The 23,154-nt window shown below is 51.8% G+C and overlaps 1 protein-coding gene across 1 annotated transcript in view; it reads left to right on the top strand.

Moving 5' to 3' along the window:
- neurl4 (neuralized E3 ubiquitin protein ligase 4) overlaps nucleotides 1-23,154 on the top strand; it is a 33,484-nt gene that overhangs the window by 3,477 nt on the left and 6,853 nt on the right. Inside the window, 26 exon segments of the mRNA XM_014206869.2 lie at nucleotides 3,003-3,206; nucleotides 3,493-3,787; nucleotides 3,935-4,000; nucleotides 4,147-4,571; nucleotides 5,075-5,186; nucleotides 5,325-5,413; nucleotides 5,515-5,587; nucleotides 5,948-6,221; nucleotides 6,629-6,810; nucleotides 7,628-7,713; nucleotides 7,917-8,079; nucleotides 8,206-8,348; nucleotides 8,350-8,417; nucleotides 8,534-8,610; nucleotides 8,725-8,803; nucleotides 9,002-9,177; nucleotides 11,001-11,129; nucleotides 11,273-11,418; nucleotides 13,067-13,285; nucleotides 13,636-13,734; nucleotides 13,890-14,033; nucleotides 20,687-20,857; nucleotides 20,995-21,153; nucleotides 21,315-21,494; nucleotides 22,097-22,190; nucleotides 22,427-22,534. Coding sequence (XP_014062344.2) covers nucleotides 3,003-3,206; nucleotides 3,493-3,787; nucleotides 3,935-4,000; nucleotides 4,147-4,571; nucleotides 5,075-5,186; nucleotides 5,325-5,413; nucleotides 5,515-5,587; nucleotides 5,948-6,221; nucleotides 6,629-6,810; nucleotides 7,628-7,713; nucleotides 7,917-8,079; nucleotides 8,206-8,348; nucleotides 8,350-8,417; nucleotides 8,534-8,610; nucleotides 8,725-8,803; nucleotides 9,002-9,177; nucleotides 11,001-11,129; nucleotides 11,273-11,418; nucleotides 13,067-13,285; nucleotides 13,636-13,734; nucleotides 13,890-14,033; nucleotides 20,687-20,857; nucleotides 20,995-21,153; nucleotides 21,315-21,494; nucleotides 22,097-22,190; nucleotides 22,427-22,534 — 3,961 coding nt within the window.

Here is a 23,154-nt window from a genome sequence, read left to right as displayed (position 1 = left end):
TTATAATTCACTGTATCACAATTCCAGTAAGTCAGAAGTTTACATACACTAAGTTGACTGTACCTTTAAACAGCTTGGAAAACTCCAGAAAATGATGTCATGGCTTTAGAAGCTTCTGACATCATTTGAGTCAATTGGAGGTGTACCTGTGGATGTATTTCAAGGCCTACCTTCAAACTCAGTGCCTCTTTGCTTGACATCATGGGAAAATCAAAAGAAATCAGCCAAGACCTCAGAAAAAAAATAGTAGACCTCCACAAGTCTGGTTCATCCTTGGGAGCAATTTCGAAATGCCTGAAGGTACCACATTCATCTGTACAAACAATAGTACACAAGTATAAACACCATGGGACCACGCAGCCGCCATACCGCTCAGGAGGGAGACGCCTTCTGTCGCGTAGAGATGAACGTACTTTGGTGCGAAAAGTGCAAATCAATCCCAGAACAGCAGCAAAGGACCTTGTTAAGATGCTGGAGTAAACGGGTACAAAAGTATCTATATCCACAGTAAAACAAGTCCTATATCGACAACCTGAAAGGCCACTCAGCAAGGAAGAAGCCACTGCTCCATAACCGCCATAAAAAAACATACGGTTTGCAACTGCACATGGGGACAAAGATCGGACTTTTCGGAGAAATGCCTTCTGGTCTGATGAAACAAAAATAGAACTGTTTGGCCATAATGACCATCGTTATGTTTGGAGGAAAAAGGGGGAGGCTTGCAAGCCGAAGAACACCATCCCAACCGTGAAGCACGGGGGTGGCAGCATCATGCTGTGGGGGTGCTTTGCTGCAGGAGGGACTGGTGCACTTCACAAAACAGATGGCATCATGAGAAGGAAAATTATGTGGATATATTGAAGCAACATTTCAAGACATCAGTCTTGGTCGCAAATGGGTCTTCCAAATGGACAAAGACCCCAAGCATACTTCCAAAGTTGTGGCAAAATGGCTTAAGGACAACAAAGTTAAGATATTGGAGTGGCCATCACAAAGCCCTGACCTCAACCCTATGGAGAATTTGTGGGCAGAACTGAAAAAGCGTGTGTGAGCAAGGAGGCCTACAAACCTGACTCAGTTACATCAGCTCTGTCAGGAGGAATGGGCCAAAATTCACGCAACTTATTGTGGGAAGCTGGTGGAAGGCAACTTGAAACGTTTGACCCAAGTTAAACAATTTAAGGGCAATGCTTCCAAATACTAATTGAGTGTAAGTAAACTTCTGACACACTGGGAATGTGATGTAATAAATAAAAGCTGAAATAAATCATTCTCTCTTCTATTATTCTGACATTTCACATTCTTAAAATAAAGTGGTGATCCAAACTGACCTAAGACAGGGAATTTTTACTAGGATTAAATGTCAGGAATTGTGAAATACTGAGTTTAAATGTATTTGGGTAAGGTGTATGTAAACTTTCTACTTCAACTGTACATACACACACACACATACATACATACATGCATGCATGCATACATACACACACAGTACCTTTGAAAAGTTTGGACACAACTACTAATTCAAGGGTTTTTCTTTTATTTTTACTATTTTCTACGTTGTAGAATAATAGTGAAGGCATCAAAACTATGAAATAACACATATGGAATCATGTAGTAACCCAAAAAAGTGTCAAACAAATTAATATATTTTATATTCGTCAAAGTTGCCACTCGTTACCTTGATGACAGCTTTGCTCACTCTTGGCATTCTCTCAACCAACTTCACCTGGAATGCTTTTCCAACAGTCTTGAAGAAGTTCCCACATACGCTGAGCACTTGTTGGCTGCTTTTCCTTCACTTTGCGGTGCAACCCATCCCCAAACCATCTCAATTGGGTTGAGGTCGGGTGATTGAGGAGGCCAGGTCTTCTTATGCAGCACCATCACTCTCCTTTTTGGTCAATTAGCCCTTACACAGCCTGGGGGTGTTTTGGGTCACTGTCCTGTTGGAAAAACAAATGACAGTCCCACTAAGCGCAAACAGATGGGATGGCGTATCGCTCCAGAATGCTGCGGTAGCCATGCTGGTTATGTGTGCCTTGAATTCTAAATAATCAGACAGTGTCACCAGCAAAGCACCGTTACACCTCCATGCTTCACGGTGGGAATGACACATGCGGAGATCTCGTTTCTCATTGCTTATTTGAGCTGTTCTTGCCATAGTATGGACTTGGTCTTTTACCAAATAGGGCTATCTTCTGTATGCCAACACCACACAACTGATTGGCTCAAACGCATTAAGAAGGAAAGAAATTCCACAAATGAACAAGGCACACCTGTTAATTGAAATGCGTTCCAGGTGACTGCCTCATGAAGCTGGTTGAGAGAATGCCAAGAGTGTGCAAAGCTGTCATCAAGGCAAAGGGTGGCTACTTTGAAGAATCTCAAATATAAAATATATTTGGATTTGTTAAACACGTTTGGTTACTACATAATTCCATGTGTGTTATTTCATAGTTTTGATGTCTTCACTATTATTGTACAATGAAGACAATAGTAAAAACAAAGGAAAAACCCTTGAATGACTAGGTGTGTCTGAACTTTTGTATGGTACTGTATATATGCTAATAACAAAGGAATAAGGAAAAAAGAATAGCAATATTTTATTTGGGATAACATTGGAAGGCTATACTTAAGCAATATGGCCCGAGGAGGTGTGGTATATGGCTAATATACCACGCCTAAGGGCAGTTCTTATGCACGACACAGCGCGGAGTTCCTGGAAACAGCCCTTAGCTGGGGTATATTTGCCATATCACAAACCCCCGAGGTGCCTTATTGCTATTATAAACTGTTTACCAACGTTATTAGAGCACTAAAAATAACTTTTGTCATACCCGTGCTATACGGTCTGATAGTCATAGTATGACTATCAGCCAATCATCATTCAGGGCTTGTACCACCCAGTTTATAAAATGTATTGTACATTACTGACTAGATCTAAAAAGGGACTTAAAAATAAATAGATGAACTAGAAGCCTAAATAAATGTCACTTCTGCAGGTGAACTCATGGAGCGGCTCCGTAGAGATTGGGGTGACTGCTCTGGACCCTGCTTGTCTCGATTTCCCCAGCAGCGCTACGGGTCTGAAGGGAGGCTCCTGGATCGTCTCTGGCTGCTCAGTCCTACGCGACGGCCGCTCCGTCCTCGAGGAGTACGGCCGTGACCTGGACCAGCTGGCCGAGGGCGACCGCGTGGGCATACAGGTAAGTAGGCTAGTGGTTAAGAGAGGTGGACCAGTGGCCGGAAGGTCACCACCGGTTCAAGCCCTGCGCCGGGCACTGAATTGGTAACAGGAGGGTCATTGAGCTTTGCAGTTGTGTCCTTGAGGAAGGCTCTCAATCTCTACAATTGCTCTCCATCCAGGGGGGCTGCTCTATGGCTGACCCTGTGCCTCTCAACTCTGTGTGTGTGTGTGTGTATTTGGGGAGGTTGAGATGTCTTTCTCTAAAAATGGAATATTGCAATTCTTATTTCTGTTCTCCTATACAGCGGAGCGCCCGCGGCGAGCTCCACCTGTGGGTGAACGGGCATGACTGTGGTGCAGCTGCCAGCGGTCTCCCGACGCGCCTCTGGGCGGTGGTGGACCTCTACGGCAAGTGTACGCAAGTGACTGTGGTGAGCTGCGAGCCGCCCTCCTCGATGGAGAGAGATACGGAGAGGGAGACGGTGGATGGGCATGAAGAGGTGATGGCGTGCGGGGTCAGGGAGGGAGACACCGAGGATCTGACGTCAGTGGTGAATCTGGCGGCAGCAACTAACGGGACAAACGGGACGACAGAGGAAGGTAGGAGTTGTTTTTGTTTGCAATGTTTATGTATTAAAACATTAGGGTTTGTTATGTCACTGTGTGACAGGTTGTAGAAGTGTAAATAAGTGGAAGACGGACTCCCGTCTCTCACTCTTGTTTCGTCTCTTTCCTCCTTTATCTCAGTGCCGGAGATCCCTCCTACTCACAACCGACCTGACAAGTTCCCCAACAACATAGAGCCTGAAACGGGTACGAAAATAAAACTTCTTAAGGCTCTAGCTGAATATCTATTACATTTGGTCAATGGTGCAACATTATTGACTGTCTCTCTCCGTTCTCTCTCTCTTTCCATTTCCCTCTTTCCTGTCTTTTTCTTTCTTTCTCTCCTCCTGTAGCTCTGACGGAGCACCAGCTCTTTGACGTGTTCAACAATGCCATCGTGTCCCTCTACCGCTCAGAGGACGAGGGCGGAGGAGGACGAGACCTGGGGGGAGGAACGGGGACAGACTCTGGTAGAGGGGACAGGGGGAGCAGCAGCAGCGGAGGGGGAGCTGTCAACAGTAACAGTAGTAACAGTGACAGCGGGGCCGGGACCGGCAATACCGGAAGCACCAATAACAGCCCCGCAGTAGGGGCGGGACTCGGGGCGGTGACGAGCGGGATGATGACCAATGACGCGCTGCTGTTCCATGAGAAGTGCGGTACGCTGATCAAGCTGAGCAACAACAACAAGACGGCGGAGAGGCGGAGGCCGCTGGACGAGTTCAACAACGGCGTGGTCATGACCAACCGGCCGCTCCGACACAATGAGATGTTTGAGGTGCGGCCAATGACTGGCTCCAATACTGAGATGTGAATGCTTAGCATGAGCAAGGGCGGGGTTTAGAGCAAAGAATAAAGAATACCCGTGCTGTCATAGTAATGATAAAACAGATGTATAGCTGACACCCGCTGTCATAACTGTTTATGACATCTGTTCGGACGGCGGGGTGAAGTGTCACCATTTTGCTATGACATCACAATTTACTGCGACTCCTCTTCATATGATATTCATGATGTTACTGCCACAGGCTGTGAATAGATAAGTACATTTTCATTTGAATCTGCTGGATTGCAGCTTAATATGAATAATATATTGTAAAATGGAAAATCGGTGAATGTTTCTATATTCTGGAGGATACAGGGTGCGAGAATTCACTAGACACCAAAAGGACCGACGCTGGGAGGGACTGCCTGAACTTGTCCAATAACAAACGCTTACTTACGTTTTCCGTCGTCGCGAAACGTTTTGAGTGAATACGCCCCTGGTTTCTGTTGCCACAGATCCGTATAGATAAGCTGGTGGACAAGTGGTCGGGGTCGATTGAGATCGGCGTGACAACACACAACCCCAACAACCTGGACTACCCTGCCACAATGACAAATCTGCGCTCAGGTATGTAACATGCACACAGAACGGCAAGATGCTTTATTCTGTGCGCAGCTTTTTGTGGAATAGATCATGTTACAGTACGTATTACGTTCATGCAACGTGTGTGTTTGTGTGTGTGTTTTGTGTTTCTTGCCTTCCCAGGTACAATCATGATGAGTGGCTGTGGGATCCTGACTAACGGCAAGGGGACCCGTCGGGAGTACTGTGAATTCAGCCTAGACGAACTGCAGGTCAGTACCACACACACACACACACACACACACACACACACACACACACACACACACACACACACACACAACCTAATGCCATATGTGTCACTGTCTTCCAGGAAGGGGATCACATAGGCCTGATGCACAAGGCCAGCGGAGCTCTTCACTTCTACATCAATGGCATCGACCAAGGTGAGAGTGACACGCCAGGAGCATCCGTCAATGTAACGAGGGATCGAATGGCGGTAGCGTGGCGTTGGAGGGATAGTCACTTAGAGCTTGTCCGTTGGTATAGTAGTAACCTTGCGGCGACCTAAGAACAGACAAACCATGAAGCGAAAATGCATTAAATATTTTATTTCATAAAAATACACATTGTTGAAATGGTTGTTTTTCATACTCGTTGTTATTTGATGTATTGCTTACATAATTGTCATGCAGTGGTAATTTTTGCCCCGTCGTTTCAAGAAATGCGTACAATTGCAAATCATATTTCATCCTAATATCCAATTCTTCCATGACCTCAATTTGACCTCTGATCCTGCCCCCTAGGCGTGGCGGCGGCCCAGACACCTCCCATGGTCTACGGCGTGGTCGACCTCTACGGCATGGCGGTCAAGGTGACCATCGTCCACAATCACAACCACAGCGACCGGCTGCGTCGCAACAACGCCATAATGCGTGCGCTGTCCCCCGACGTGGGCCGCCCCCGGCCCGCCCTCTCCCTCACCTCGGACCCTGAAGCCACCGACCGCCTCCTCTTCCACTCCAACTGTGGGCAAAAGGCGGCCATCATCAGTGAAGGCAGGACTGCTCTTCGCCCTCAGTACGTAACCATGGCTTTGTTCCAAACAATATTATTACCAACTGTCTGTAAGATTCAGATGGTCAGTTTGCGGCCCTTTTTGTATTTGTAGAAAAGGACCAGTCGACTCCTTAGACAGTTTAGGATAAGGATGTCATTTTCAACATCCGAAATACAGATATTTGGTTTCTCTAGAAATAATTATTGATGATGGTGCACTCCTATTACACTCTCACAGGTCAAAAATAGGCGCTATTCTTATGTGATGACCTCTGACTCTGCCTCCTAGGCGTGGCAACATCGTTATAAATAATGACGTGTGTGTATGTATGTATGTATGTATGTATGTATGTGACATGCCTTATACAATATATTGCTAAATAGATAAATGTATAAATTGATTTGATGGTTAATTTTTCCTTGGGCAGTGCGACGGACGACTTCAACCACGGCGTGGTCCTGAGTGGCCGCCCGCTGCGCTCCAACGAGGTGTTCCAGGTGCGCATCGACAAGATGGTGGACAAGTGGGCGGGCTCCATCGAGATTGGCGTGACCACGCACAACCCCGCCTACCTGCAGCTGCCCTCCACTATGACCAACCTGCGCTCAGGTAATACCAACAAATCAGGTAATACCATCCTCTTACCCCTAGACACCCCAGATAATACCAACCTCTTACCCCTAGATAATACCGACGTCGTCTTACCTTAGGTAACACCGACCTCTTACCCCTAGACACCCTAGATAATACCGACCTCTTACCCCTAGACAATACCGACGTCTTACCTTAGGTAATACCGACCTCTTACCCCTAGACACCCTAGATAATACCGACCTCTTACCCCTAGACAATACCGACGTCGTCTTACCTTAGGTAACACCGACCTCTTACCCCTAGACACCCTAGATAATACCGACCTCTTACCCCTAGACAATACCGACGTCTTACCTTAGGTAACACCGACCTCTTACCCCTAGACACCCCAGGTAATACCGACCTCTTACCCCAGGTAACACCGACCTCTTACCCCAGGTAACACCGACCTCTTACCCCAGGTAACACCGACCTCTTACCCCAGGTAACACCGACCTCTTACCCCAGGTAACACCGACCTCTTACCCCAGGTAACACCGACCTCTTACCCCTAGACATAGACCTCTTAAGACACTACCGACCTCTTACCCCAGGTAACACCGACCTCTTACCCCAGGTAACACCGACCTCTTACCCCAGGTAACACCGACCTCTTACCCCTAGACACCCCTGGTAATACCGACCTCTTTTAGCCTAGGTTGAGTTTCCACCTCATACCCTTCCAATCCTCTGAGCAGTGTCTATGGATAGGGGCTTTATTCATCTACTTTTTCATACTCCAATGTACAGTATGTTTGGAAAGGGGTATAGATTGACTGATGATGTTTCTCAGGGACGTGGATGATGACCGGGAATGGGGTGATGCACAACGGAACCACCATACTGGACGAGTACGGACACAACCTGGACCGACTCAAAGTGAGTGGGAAGATATACTTTACAGTCAGCCTTATATTATCAAACTCTACCCCCCCACCCCCCTCTTTCTTACCCCTGTTGCTCTCACTCGTTCCCTCACTATCAACATATGACACTATCATTCTACTACTTACTGCCTCTTGTGTTTCGTAGTTGTCAATTTAACACTCCGTGCTCTCTCTCTCTCTCTCTCCTCCCCCCAGGCGGGGGACACGGTGGGCGTGGTGCGTAAGGAGGACGGGAGCCTCCACTTCTTTGTGAACGGGGTGGCGCAGGGCCCGGCGGCGTGGAACATCCCGCCCAGCGTCTACGCCGTGGTGGACCTCTACGGCCAGGCCGCACAGGCCACCATCATGGACGATATGGGTGAGAGGGATGGGGGGGGGGTAGAGAGGTTCACAAGAACATTCTAAAGGCTGCTAGTGTGTCAACTAACTTTGTTTACACAACCATTCATGACTAAACCCATCTCTCTCTCTCCCCCCTCTCTAGCGGACCTCCCCCCTCTCCCTGAGGACAGCTCGGAGGGCCCCACCGTCATGTCGCCCGGCAGCCCATGCTCGGTCGCCGGGGGCAACAGTGCCAACGACCTGCGCTTCCACCAGCTGCACGGCACCAACGCGGTGATCACCAATGGGGGGGCGCACTGCCCTCAGACAGAACTGTCGCTCCGAGTTCAACGACGCCATCGTCATCTCCAACAGGTCAGTGTGACACACACACAATCGTCATTTCCAACAGGTCAGAAGGTACACACACACACACACACACACACACACACATCACTTGTGTGTGTCAAGACTGTGTTGCCCATTGCCAGGTGCCTTCGAGACGGAGAACTCTTTGAGATAGTCATTCAGAAGATGGTGGACCGTTGGTCGGGGTCAATAGAAGCAGGTAAGATAATGGCAGGTAAGGCGTTTCTATTTTACCCCTCTCAACCTTCTCACACAGCCCTATCCACACCCACAGCAGAGGGGTGATATGTTTGTCTGTGTGTGTTCTGTCCAGGTGTGACTTCCATCAGGCCAGAAGAGCTGGAGTTTCCTAACACCATGACGGATATAGACTACGACACCTGGATGCTTAGGCAAGGGTTTATGTTCGTTTGTGTTCAAACCCAGGTGTCCTGCGCGCCTGTTTTAGCCCACTGAGCTAAAGCCTATTAGCTCAGGGAGCTAATGAAACGTTTTCAGGTCTCTTTGGACATGCGTGGTTCACCTGGCTGTCTTTGTTACGCCTGAAGAAACAGTAATTCAACCTTTTTATCTCTCCCCTCCCACTCCAGTGGCACGGCCATCATGCAGGACGGCAACACCATGCGTAACAACTATGGCTGCGACCTGGACTCCCTGACCACGGGCAGTAGGATCGGCATGATGCGCTCAGCCACCGGCGACCTCCATTACTACATCAATGGGGTGGACCAGGGCGTGGCCTGCACCGGACTGCCGCCAGATAAAGGTGAATGGAACCAGTTGTCATGTACATCTTATCACAACCCCATGTACAGTGCCTTTCGGAAAGTATTCAGACCCCTTGACTTTTTCCACATTTTGTTACGTTACGGCCTTATTCTAAAATGGATTAAATCGTTTTCCCCCCCTCAATCTACACACAATACCCCATAATGACCAAGCAAAAACGGGTTTAGAAATTTTTGCTAATTTGTTACAAATAAAAATCTGATCGCATTTACATACGTATTCAGACCTTTTACTCAGTACTTTGTGGAAGCACCTTTGGCAGTGATTACAGCCTTGAGTCTTCTTGGGTATGACGCTACAAGCTTGGCACACCTGTATTTGGTGAGTTTCTCCCATTCCTCTCTGCAGATCCTCTCAAGCACTGTCAGGTTGGATGGGGAGCGTTGCCACACAGTTATTTTCAGGTCTCTCCAGAGATGTTTGATCGGGTTTAAGTACGGGCTCTGGCTGGGCTACTCAAGGACATTCAGAGACTTGTCCCAAAGCCACTCCTGCATTGTCTTTGCTGTGTGCTTAGGGTCGTTGTCCTGTTGGAAGGTGAACCTTCGCCCCAGTCTGAGGTCCTGAGCAGGTTTTCATCAATGATCTCTGTGTACTTTGCTCCGTTCGTCTTTGCATCAATCCTGACTAGTCTCCCAGTCTCTGCCGCTGAACAACATCCCGACACTGCCACCACCATGCTTCACCGTGGGGATGGTGCCAGGTGTCCTCCAGACTTGATGCTTGGCATTCAGGCCTAAGAGTTCAGTCTTGGTTTCATCAGACCAGAGAATCTTGTTTCTCTGGTCGGAGAGTCTTTAGGTGCCTTCTGACAAACTCCAGGCGTGCTGTCGTGTCTTTTACTGAGGAGTGGCTGGTGGAGTGCTTCAGAGATGGTTGTCCTTCTGGAAGGTTCTCCCATCTCCACAGAAGAACTCTAGAGCTCTGTCAGAGTGACCATCGTGTTCTTGGTCACCTCCCTGACCAAGGCCCTTCTCTCTGATTTGAATCAGTTTGGGTGGGTGGCCAGTTCTAGGAAGAGTCTTGGTGGTTCCAAACTTCTTCCATGTAAGAATGATGGAGGCCACTGTGTTCTTGGGGACTTTCAATGCTGCAGACATTTTTTGGTACCCTTCCCCAGATCTGTGCCTCGACACAATCCTGTCTCGGAGCTCTACGGACATTTCCTTCAACCTCATGGCTCTGTTTTTGCTCTGACGTGCATCGTCAACTGTGGACCTTTATATAGACAGGTGTGTGCCTTTCCAAATCATGTCCAATCAATTGAATTTACCACAGGTGGACTCCAATGAAGTTGTAAAAACATCTCAAGGATGATCAATGGAAACAGGATGCAGCTGAGTTCAATTTCGTGTCTCATAGCAAAGGGTCTGAATACTTATGTAAATAAGGTATTTCTATTTTTTTTTATTTGCGAAAATGTCTAAAAACCTTTTACTTTGTCATTATGGGTATTGTCTGTCGATTGCTGAGGATTATGTATTTTTTTTAAATCCATTTTAGAATAAGGCTGTAACCTATCAAAATGTGGAAAAAGTCAAGGGGTCTCAATACTTTTCCGAAGGCACTGTATGTGCTAGGGTTCTCATGAATTGATTAAAATGGAATTGATAGTGTCCCGAAGCCACTCCTGCGCTGTCTTGGCTGTTTGCTAAGGGTCTTTTTAGTTAGCTGCCACAAGCGTCTCTGAATAAATACACTTAGCAGCTCTTTTATGCTAAAATATCACTCATTAAGATTAATTGTCTTTGTCAAGGGAGACTTTCCAAAACACTCTCCTTCCCTCCCTCCCTCCATTAGAGGTGTATGCGGTGATAGACCTGTACGGTCAGTGTGTCCAGGTGTCCATCACGAGTTCCTCTGGCCCTCTGGACAACAGTCTGTGTACCAGCAACATAACGGAGAAGAGCTTCCCCATACACTCACCAGGTACGCACCACGGACATGAGTGTTTTCTCTCAGGTTAAGAATTGAAATAAATAGTTTAACGACAGACCGCAAATGAACTGGGCCACATCTCCTTTTCCCCTGTGCGTGTGTCTCTTACTGTACGTACGTGTGTGTGTGTGTAGTGGCAGGCGTGGCCCACCGGCTCCACAGTAAACATGGTAAGAACGTGGTTCTGCTGGGAGACGGCTGCCAGGCCGTCCGGGTAGGAGGATACGCTCATGGCATCGTCTTCAGCGCCAAGGAACTCAAAACAGACGAACTGTTCGAGGTGAGCCAGGGCAGGGGGAATACCATGGAGAGAGAGTCAAGGCGTGAAAGTAGAGTTGCTGGGGTGGAGTTTAGCATCGTTTTGTTTTGTAAAGCTCTTATACAGTATATTCAGACCTCTTGACATTTTCCACATTTTGTTACGATACAGCCTTATTTAAAAATATATTAATTAAATGTTTTCCACATAAATCAAGACAATAACCCATAATGACAAAGGGAAAACAAGTTTTTATTTTTTTTATTTTAGCAAATTTATTAAAGAAAAACAAGAACCGATACCTTTGCCATGAGACTCGAAATTGAACTCGGGTGCATTCTGTTTCCATTTATCATCCTTGAGATGTTTCTACAAGTTGGAGTCCACCTGTGGTAAATTCAATTGGTTGGACATGATTTGGAAAGGCACACACCTGTCTATATAATGTCGCATAGCTGACAGTGCATGTTACAGCAAAAACCAAGCTGTGACGTCGAAGGAATTGTCCGTAGAGCTCCGAGACAGGATTGTGTTGAGGCACACATCTGGGGAAGGGTAATAAATGTCTGCAGCATTGAAAGTCCCCAAGAACACAATAGACTCTATAATTCTTGAATGGACGAAATTTGGAACAGAGTTCCTCTGTGGAGATGGGAGAATCTTCCAGAAGGACAACGATCTCTACAGCACTTCACCAATCAGGCCAGACGGAAGCCACTCCTCAGTAAAAGGCACATGACAGACCGCTTGGAGTTTGCCAAAAGGCACCAAAAGGACTCTCGGACCATGAGAAACAAGATTCTCTGATCTGATGAAACCAAGGTTAAACTCTTTGGCCTGAATGCGAAGCGTCACGGCTTGACACCTGGCACCATCCCTACGGTTAAGCATGGAGGTGGCAGCATCATGCTGTGGGGATGTTTTGCAGCGGCAGGGACTGGGACACTAGTCAGGGTCAAGGGAAAGATGAACGGAGCAAAGTACAAAGAGATCATAGATGAAAACCTGCTTCAGAGCGCTCAGGACCTCAGACTGGGGCGACTGTTCACCTTCCAACATGACAATGACCCTAAGCAAACAGCCAAGACCGCACAGGAGTGGCTTCGGGATAGCCCGGACTTGAACCCGATCGAACATCTCTGGAGAGAATTGAAAATAGCTGTGCAGTGACACTCCCCATCCAACCTGACAGAGCTTGAGAGGATCTGTAGAGAAGAATGGGAGAAACTCTCCAAATACAGGTGTGCCAAGCTTGTAGTGTCATACCCAAGAAGACTTGAGGCTGTTATCGCTGCCAAAGGTGCTTTAACAAAGTACTAAATAAAGGATCTGAATACTTATGTAAATGTAATATTTCATAACTATTTTTAATACATTTGCAAAAATTTCTAAAAACCTGTTTTTACTTTGTCATTATGGGGTATTCTGTGTAGAATGATGAGGAGAAAAAACGATTTAATCAATTTTAGAATAAGGCTGTAACAAAATGTGGAAAAAGTCAAGGGGTCTGAATACTTTCCGAATGCACTGTAGGTAATTATAATTGTACTTTTTATATTTTCTCCATCCAGAAAAACAAGTTCATTCTTATTCACTTCATTTTTGCCATCACCAGTACTCATCCTCTTCTTCCTCTCTATTCTTCCTTTCCCACCACCCCAACCCCCAGGTGAAGATAGACGAGGTAGATAACCAGTGGTCTGGTTCCCTCCACATGGGTCTGACCAGCCTGGCCCCCCCAGAGCTGCCTTCCTGCCCCATGTCGGGCCTGTCCCCCTCCCTCACACAGCTCCGCGCCAAGGTCACCTGGCTGCTGGCCGGGTCAGAGGTCAGACGCAATGGGGTCCTCCAAAGACAGAACTACGGGGCATCCCTGGACAGATTGATGGTGAGAGAAGGGAAGGGGAGGGAGTGGAGAGGGAACAATGTGGCAGAGAGAACTTAGATGTAAAGATGGTGACTAGAGTGTTGTAAAAAACTATCCGAAGAGTAGGCAGGGACTATTGGAGTATAATAATGAACCTTTAATCAAGCAGCTTCAGGAGAGATCCATCTTTGAGCATAGTCAGGGAAAGAACTCCCCTGCACCTACTTGATTTAAAGGTTCGTTATTATACTCCAATAGTCTCTAGACAATTGTGTGCATTTGGAACGGATAGAAGGACCGAGATGAGTACAGAAATGGGCAAGTGTGTACTGGTAATAGGATGGGTACTGAGATGAATTCTCTGTGTCTAGGTGGGGAACCGCGTGGGCGTGAAGAGATGCAGTGATGACACAATGCACATCCTCATTGACGGAGAGGACATGGGAACAGCTGCTACCGCTGTGGCCAAGGTACACACACACACACACACACACGCGCGTGTGAGTATGTTCAATTAACACGCACACAAACACTTCATGAACGTACAAACGGTTCTCGCATCCACACACGTCATATGTGTTTAATTCTCTCACACCAACCCCACCTCTCTCTCCCCTCCCGGTAGAACGTCTATGCGGTGCTGGACCTGTATGGTCGTGTGACGGCTGTGTCCATCGTCAGTTCCTCGGTGCTGGAGGACGCAGAAAGCATCAAGGCCCCCTCCCTCTCCTCAGACAGCTGCAGCGACGGCGAGGAGGAGAGCACGCCGGTGAGACACACAGAGGGATGTAGTGGGATAGGAGACGGGGGGGGATGTAGTGGGATAGGAGACGGGGGGGGATGTAGTGGGATAGGAGACGGGGGGGGATGTAGTGGGATAGGAGACGGGGGGATGTAGTGGGATAGGAGACGGGGGGGATGTAGTGGGATAGGAGACGGGGGGGGATGTAGTGGGATAGGAGACGGGGGGGATGTGGTGGGATAGGAGACGGGGGGGATGTGGTGGGATAGGAGACGGGGGGATGTGGTGGGATAGGAGACGGGGGGGATGTGGTGGGATAGGAGACGGGGGGGATGTAGTGGGATAGGAGACGGGGGGGGATGTAGTGGGATAGGAGACGGGGGGGATGTGGTGGGATAGGAGACGGGGGGGATGTAGTGGGATAGGAGACGGGGGGGATGTAGTGGGATAGGAGACGGGGGGGATGTAGCGGGATAGGAGACGGGGGGGTGTAGCGGGATAGGAGACGGGGGGGTGTGGGATAGGAGACGTGGGATAGGAGACGGGGGGATGTGGCGGGATAGGAGACGGGGGGATGTGGCGGGATAGGAGACGGGGGGGATGTGGCGGGATAGGAGACGGGGGGGATGTGGCGGGATAGGAGACGGGGGGATGTGGCGGGATAGGAGACGGGGGGATGTGGCGGGATAGGAGACGGGGGGGGATGTAGTGGGATAGGAGACGGGGGGGTGTAGTGGGATAGGAGACGGGGGGTGTAGTGGGATAGGAGACGTGGTAGGAGACGGGGGGATGTGGCGGGATAGGAGACGGGGGGGATGTGGCGGGATAGGAGACGGGGGGATGTGGCGGGATAGGAGACGGGGGGATGTGGCGGGATAGGAGACGGGGGGGATGTGGCGGGATAGGAGACGGGGGGGATGTGGCGGGATAGGAGACGGGGGGGATGTGGCGGGATAGGAGACGGGGGGGGATGTGGCGGGATAGGAGACGGGGGGGATGTGGCGGGATAGGAGACGGGGGGATGTGGCGGGATAGGAGACGGGGGGGATGTGGCGGGATAGGAGACGGGGGGGGATGTGGCGGGATAGGAGACGGGGGGATGTGGCGGGATAGGAGACGGGGGGGGATGTGGCGGGATAGGAGACGGGGGGATGTGGTGGGATCGGAGACGGGGGGGGGATGTAGTGGGATAGGGGGGGGATGTGGCGGGATAGGAGACTGGGGAGGATGTGGCGGGATAGGAGACGGGGGGGATGTGGCGGGATAGGAGACGGGGGGGATGTGGCGGGATAGGAGACGGGGGGGATGTGGCGGGATAGGAGACGGGGGGATGTGGCGGGATAGGAGACGGGGGGGGATGTGGTGGGATAGTGAGACGGGGGGGATGTAGTGGGATAGGGGGGATGTGGCGGGATAGGAGACTGGGGAGGATGTGGTGGGATAGGAGACTGGGGAGGATGTGGCGGGATAGGAGACGGGGGGATGTGGCGGGATAGGAGACGGGGATGTGGCGGGATAGGAGACGGGGGGGGATGTGGCGGGATAGGAGACGGGGGGATGTGGCGGGATAGGAGACGGGGGGAGGGTTGTGGCGGGATAGGAGACGGGGGGATGTGGTGGGATAGGAGACGGGGGGGATGTGGCGGGATAGGAGACGGGGGGATGTGGCGGGATGGGGCGGGGGGATGTGGCGGGATAGGAGACGGGGGGATGTGGCGGGATCGTGACGGGGGGGATGTAGGGGATCGTAGACGGGGGGGATGTAGTGGGATAGGAGACGGGGACGGGATGTGGTGGGATAGGAGACGGGGGGGGGGATGTGGTGGGATAGGAGACGGGGGGGGATGTAGTGGGATAGGAGACGGGGGGGATGTGGTGGGATAGGAGACGGGGGGGATGTGGTGGGATAGGAGACGGGGGGGATGTGGTGGGATAGGAGACGGGGGGGATGTGGTGGGATAGGAGACGGGGGGGGATGTGGTGGGATAGGAGACGGGGGGGATGTGGTGGGATAGGGGACGGGGGACGGGATGTGGTGGGATAGGAGACGGGGGGGATGTGGTGGGATAGGAGACGGGGGGGGATGTGGTGGGATAGAGACGGGGGGGATGTAGTGGGATAGGGGGTGGGGATGTGGCGGGATAGGAGACTGGGGAGGATGTGGCGGGATAGGAGACGGGGGGATGTGGTGGGATAGGAGACGGGGGGGGATGTGGCGGGATAGGAGACGGGGGGGATGTGGTGGGATAGGAGACGGGGGGGGATGTGGCGGGATAGGATGTGGCGGGATAGGAGACGGGGGGATGTGGTGGGATGGGGGGGGATGTGGCGGGATAGGAGACGGGGGGGGATGTGGCGGATAGGAGACGGGGGGGATGTGGCGTTATAGGAGACGGGGGGGGATGTGGTGGGATAGGAGACGGGGGGGATGTGGTGGGATAGGAGACGGGGACGGGATGTGGTGGGATAGGAGACGGGGGTGATGTGGTGGGATAAGAGACGGGGGACGGGATGTGGTGGGATAGGAGACGGGGGGGGGATGTGGTGGGATAGGAGACGGGGGGGAGATGTGGTGGGATAGGAGACGGGGGGGGAGATGTGGTGGGATAGGAGACGGGGGGAGATGGGGGGGGAGATGTGGTGGGATAGGAGACGGGGGGATGTAGTGGGATAGGAGACGGGGGGGATAGGAGACGGGGGGGTGTGGTGGGATAGGAAACGGGGGGGGACCGGGGGGGGATGTAGTGGGATAGGGGGGTGAAGTGGGATGGGGGGATGTAGTGGAATAGGAGACGGGGGGGATGAGGGGGGATGTAGTGGGATATGAGGGGGATGTAGTGGGATATGAGGGGGGGAAGTAGTGGGATGGGGGGATGTAGTGGGATGGGGGATGAGGTGGGATAGGAGACGGAGGTGGGATAGGAGACGGGGGATGGGGGGATGTAGTGGGATAGGAGACGGGGGGATGTAGGGGGAGAGGAGACGGGGGATGTAGGGGGATACGAGGGGGGATGTAGTGGGAATGGAGACTAGGGGGATGTGGGGGATGTGGTGGAATAGGAGACGGGGGGATGAGGTGGGATATGAGGGGGATGTAGTGGGATATGAGGGGGGAAGTAGTGGGATGGGGGGATGTAGTGGGATAGGAGACGGAGGTGGGATAGGAGACGGGGGGGATGTGGTGGGATAGGAGACGGAGGGGATGTGGTGGGATAGGAGATGGGGGGATGAGGTGGAATGGGGGGGTGTAGTGGGATAGGAGACGGAGGGGGATGAGGTGGGATAGGAGACGGAGGGGATGTGGTGGGATAGGAGATGGGGGGGATGAGGTGGAATGGGGGGGTGTAGTGGGATAGGAGACGGGGGGGGTAGGGGGGAGAGGAGACGGGGGGATGTAGGGGGGATACGAGGGGGGATGTAGTGGGAATGGAGACTAGGGGGATGTGGGGGGATGTGGTGGAATAGGAGACGGGGGGATGAGGTGGGATATGAGGGGGATGTAGTGGGATATGAGGGGGGATGTAGTGGGATATGAGGGGGGGAAGTAGTGGGATGGGGGGATGTAGTGGGATGGGGGATGTAGTGGGATAGGAGACGGAGGTGGGATAGGAGACGGGGGGGATGGGATAGGAGACGGGGGGGGTGAGGTGGGATAGGAGACGGGGGGGATGAGGTGGGATAGGAGACGGGGGGATGAGGTGGAATAGGAGACGGGGGGGATGAGGTGGAATAGGAGACGGGGGGATGAGGTGGAATAGGAGACGGGGGGGTTGAGGTGGAATAGGAGACGGGGGGGGATGAGGTGGAATAGGAGACGGGGGGGGATGAGGTGGAATAGGAGACGGGGGGATGTGGTGGAATAGGAGACGGGGGGGATGTGGTGGGAGAGGAGACGGGGGGATGTGGTGGGATAGGAGACGGGGGGGATGTAGTGGGATAGGAGACGGGGGGGTGGGGATGTAGTGGGATAGGAGACGGGGGGTGGGGGAATGTAGTGGGATAGGAGACGGGGGGGAATGTAGTGGGATAGGAGACGGGGGGGGGAATGTGGTGGGATAGGAGACGGGGGGGGATGTAGTGGGATAGGAGACGGGGGGATGTAGTGGAATAGGGGGGGATGTAGTGGGATGGGAGACGGGGGGGGATGTGGCGGGATAGGAGACGGGGGGGGATGTGGCGGGATAGGATGTGGCGGGATAGGAGACGGGGGGGAGGGATGTGGCGGGATAGGAGACGGGGGGGATGTGGCGGGATAGGAGACGGGGGGGGATGTGGCGGGATGGGGGGGATGTGGCGGGATAGGAGACGGGGGGGATGTGGCGGGATAGGAGACGGGGGGGATGTGGTGGGATAGGAGACGGGGGGGATGTGGTGGGATAGGAGACGGGGACGGGATGTGGTGGGATAGGAGACGGGGGGATGTGGTGGGATAAGAGACGGGACGGGATGTGGTGGGATAGGAGACGGGGGGGATGTGGTGGGATAGGAGACGGGGGGGGATGTGGTGGGATAGGAGACGGGGGGGGAGATGTGGTGGGATAGGAGACGGGGGGGGAGATGTGGTGGGATAGGAGACGGGGGGATGTAGTGGGATAGGAGACGGGGGGGGTGTGGTGGGATAGGAAACGGGGGGGGACCGGGGGGGATGTAGGGGATAGGGGGGGGTGAAGTGGGATGGGGGATGTAGTGGAATAGGAGACGGGGGGGGATGAGGTGGGATATGAGGGGGATGTAGTGGGATATGAGGGGGGGATGTAGTGGGATATGAGGGGGAAGTAGTGGGATGGGGGGGATGTAGTGGGATGGGGGGATGAGGTGGGATAGGAGACGGAGGTGGGATAGGAGACGGGGATGGGGGGATGTAGTGGGATAGGAGACGGGGGGGATGTAGGGGGAGAGGAGACGGGGGGATGTAGGGGGATACGAGGGGGATGTAGTGGGAATGGAGACTAGGGGGATGTGGGGGGATGTGGTGGAATAGGAGACGGGGGGATGAGGTGGGGATGTAGTGGGAATGGAGACTGGGGGGATGTGGTGGAATAGGAGACGGGGGGGATGAGGTGGGATATGAGGGGGATGTAGTGGGATATGAGGGGGGGAAGTAGTGGGATGGGGGATGTAGTGGGATAGGAGACGGAGGTGGGATAGGAGACGGGGGGATGTGGTGGGATAGGAGACGGAGGGGATGTGGTGGGATAGGAGATGGGGGGGATGAGGTGGAATGGGGGGGTGTAGTGGGATAGGAGACGGAGGGGGATGAGGTGGGATAGGAGACGGAGGGGATGTGGTGGGATAGGAGATGGGGGGGGATGAGGTGGAATGGGGGGGGTGTAGTGGGATAGGAGACGGGGGGAGAGGAGACGGGGGATGTAGGGGGATACGAGGGGGGGATGTAGTGGGAATGGAGACTAGGGGGATGTGGGGGGATGTGGTGGAATAGGAGACGGGGGGGATGAGGTGGGATATGAGGGGGGATGTAGTGGGATATGAGGGGGGATGTAGTGGGATGAGGGGGGAAGTAGTGGGATGGGGGATGTAGTGGGATGGGGGGATGTAGTGGGATAGGAGACGGAGGTGGGATAGGAGACGGGGGGATGGGATAGGAGACGGGGGGGGTGAGGTGGGATAGGAGACGGGGGGATGAGGTGGGATAGGAGACGGGGGGATGAGGTGGAATAGGAGACGGGGGGGATGAGGTGGAATAGGAGACGGGGGGATGAGGTGGAATAGGAGACGGGGGGGATGAGGTGGAATAGGAGACGGGGGGGATGAGGTGGAATAGGAGACGGGGGGGATGAGGTGGAATAGGAGACGGGGGGATGTGGTGGGAGAGGAGACGGGGGGGATGTGGTGGGATAGGAGACGGGGGGATGTGGTGGGATAGGAGACGGGGGTGGGGATGTAGTGGGATAGGAGACGGGGGGTGGGGAATGTAGTGGGATAGGAGACGGGGGGGGAATGTAGTGGGATAGGAGACGGGGGGGGAATGTGGTGGGATAGGAGACGGGGGGGATGTAGTGGGATAGGAGACGGGGGGATGTAGTGGAATAGGGGGGATGTAGTGGGATGGGAGACGAGGGGGTTGTAGGGGGATGTAGTGGGATAGGAGACGGGGGGGGATGTAGTGGGATAGGAGACGGGGGGGATGTAGTGGGATAGGAGACGGGGGGGTGTAGTGGGATAGGAGACGGGGGAATGTAGTGGGATAGGAGACGGGGGGGAATGTAGTGGGATAGGAGACGGGGGGAATGTAGTGGGATAGGAGACGGGGGGGATGTAGTGGGATAGGAGACGGGGGGGAATGTAGTGGGATAGGAGACGGGGGGGATGTAGTGGGATAGGAGACGAGGGGGATGTAATGGGATAGGAGACGGGGGAATGTAGTGGGATAGGAGACGGGGGGGATGTAGTGGGATAGGAGACGGGGGGGGAATGTAGTGGGATAGGAGACGGGTGGACAGCATGCTTTTGCCTGGACCTTCAAAGTGAAACAAGCTTGACAGCTATATAAAGTTAGACTAATGTGTCTTCTAAAGTAAGAAAATGTCATTTTGTTGCTTTTTTCATGCAAATATCTCAAGTACAGTAGGAAGCCAGCATTTGCTCCACAGGTGGTTTAAGATTAGCACAAATTGAGCAACTGAAGTAAACAATGCCCCCCCCCCATATCTGTCCATCAGGTCGGGAGCACTAAGGTGGCCCTGGTGCCCAACAGTGTCATGGCCTTCCTGGAGAACCATGGGAAGAACATCCAGCTGTCCAATCAGAACCTGACGGCCGCCCGTGTCTCCAGCTACAACCAGGGCCTTCTGGTCACAGCACAACCCCTGCCCAGACAACAACTGTTCCAGGTAGCTACACTGGTGTGTGTGTGTGTGTCTGGATTTTTTTGATTGGGGCAGCGTCGTTGTTTAGGGACACATGATATAATATAGTGCTTTCTGTCACTATAGTTTGACTGACAGTCCGAATGTCTCTGTTGCCATAGTTTCAGATTGACCGCCTGAACCCGTCGTGGACGTCATCCTTGTCGCTAGGGGTGATAGGTCACTCCCCTGACCGCCTCAACTTTCCCTCCACGGCGTGCTGTCTGAAACGCTCTGCCTGGCTGCTGCAGAGAGACTCTGTCTTCCACAACTCACTGAAGGTACTGAAGTCGCTGTCTCTCACTCAGCTCCCTTCACAACTCACTTTCTGCTTTTGAGAACGTTTTGTCATTTCAAATGAACAACCTGATTGATTGTTTGATTAATCCTCTTTCCCTTCCCTCCATCACTTCACCCCCCTCCCCCTTTTTTTCCATCCCAGATCTGTGAGAACTATGGTCCTAACCTGGACACATGTCCAGAGGGTACAGTATTGGGTCTACTAGTGGATGGGAACAGCTGTCTGCACCTCCATGTGAACGGGATGGACCAGGGGGTAGCAGCCCAGGACATCCCCAACCCCTGCTACCCCCTCATAGACCTCTATGGGCAGTGTGAACAGGTACGTCTGTCACCCTCCCACCCAAAACCCTCAGAATTCTCAATCTGAAGAGGATGAGGAAGTTAAATTCTACCTGCTTAGTCTAGCCACTGATATAACCCCCGGTAAAGCAGTTAACACCATTTTCAATGATGATTAACAGTCCCAGTGGAAAACCACCACCCATGCATCCCTCTGCGTTTAAAAAAACTTCTACACAAACACAGGGTGCGTCCCAAATGGTTCCCTATATAGTGCACTACCTTTGACCCGAGCCCTATAGCCCCTGGTCAAAAGTAGTGCACTATAAAGGGAGTAGGGCACCATTTTAGACTAGTCCTACTCAGATCCACTTTTAGATCAGTAGCTAGAAACTCTAATCTGCTAGTATGTTGCTCTATGTTCTCTAATCCTGAAATACTTCCACCTGGCCGAAGTCATAATCCCAATCTCATTTAGACACGCCGTCCCTCAGTAGGTCTGTAACTCTAATCCCAGCCCTCCCGCCAGGCTGGGTTTAATAATCTGTCGCCCGGCCTGGCCCTGTACAATGTAATCTGTTATCACACTTCCTGAGTGCCGACAGAAGTCAAGTCAGTGACACCCTCTGATGTCGTTGGCAGGTTACAATAGTGACTGACAACGTGCCAACCGTGGGAGGGGAGAGCGGTGAGGCGCGTTGCCAAGGCGACATGGAGAAGGCGGACATGGTTGACGGTGAGAGGATGATGATGATGTCAACTCATTACAGTTGATGTTCAAAATGTCTTTCATATTAAAAGTTATTTTCATGTGTTCTGTAGATGCAAAGTTGACCAAGTTATTGTCCTTGTTGGCATCACATGTTCTTTGACAGTAAAACGCTTTGACTTCTAAGTAATATCAAACTCTGTATACGTCTCTTACCGGCCTCAACCGGTGCTACCCTTTGACCTTTGCTATCTGACCTCCAGGGATCAAAGAGAGTGTGTGCTGGACGCCCCCTCCAGAGGTCAACCCCAACAAGACCTGTGAATACCAGGCCCTGTGCTCGCGCTTCAAGGACCTGCTCACGCTGCCAGGTGAGTACCCCACATACTTAAAAAAAAAATTTTTGTAAAGCTAAACTTTCTTTTTTCCTGAGTAACCTCTGGTGGCAGAGCATTCCATGATGACATGGCTCGATACATAACTGAACGATGCATTTAAATCTGTTTTTGTTTTGGGTACAGTGAAGAACCCATAGTGGCCTGTCTGGTGGAGTATGTATGTATGTATGTCAGTTTTGAAGTGTATGCAAATAGATTAGACAAGTGGTTAGCCATTTTCAACACACAAATGTTTCTTTAAAAAGACTGGAAGAGAAGTAGTCCATTTCTAACCCTCAACCATGAAAGACTATGATGCATATGGTTGTTAGTTCTGTGTGCGCAGTTAAGGGCAAGGCATGCTGCTTGGTTGTGAGCCAGCTACAGCTTTGCTAGGTCCTTCTTTGCTGCGCCTGACCATATTAGCGGACAGTAATCAACATGGGACAAGACCAGAGCCTTAACAACTTGTACAGTTGATCTTGGTGCCAAAAACACAGAACATATTTTTATAACAGACGTACTTTTGGTAATGTAGTGTATGTGGACACCTGCTTGTCGAACATCTCATTCCAAAATCATGGGCATTAATATGGAGTTGGTCCTCCCTTGGC

The sequence above is a fragment of the Salmo salar genome, chromosome ssa07, assembly GCF_905237065.1.
Source record: "Salmo salar chromosome ssa07, Ssal_v3.1, whole genome shotgun sequence".
Lineage (NCBI taxonomy): Eukaryota > Metazoa > Chordata > Actinopteri > Salmoniformes > Salmonidae > Salmo > Salmo salar.
The sequence above is the reverse complement of the archived record's forward strand: the minus strand, read 5'-3'. Positions and strand labels throughout refer to the sequence as shown.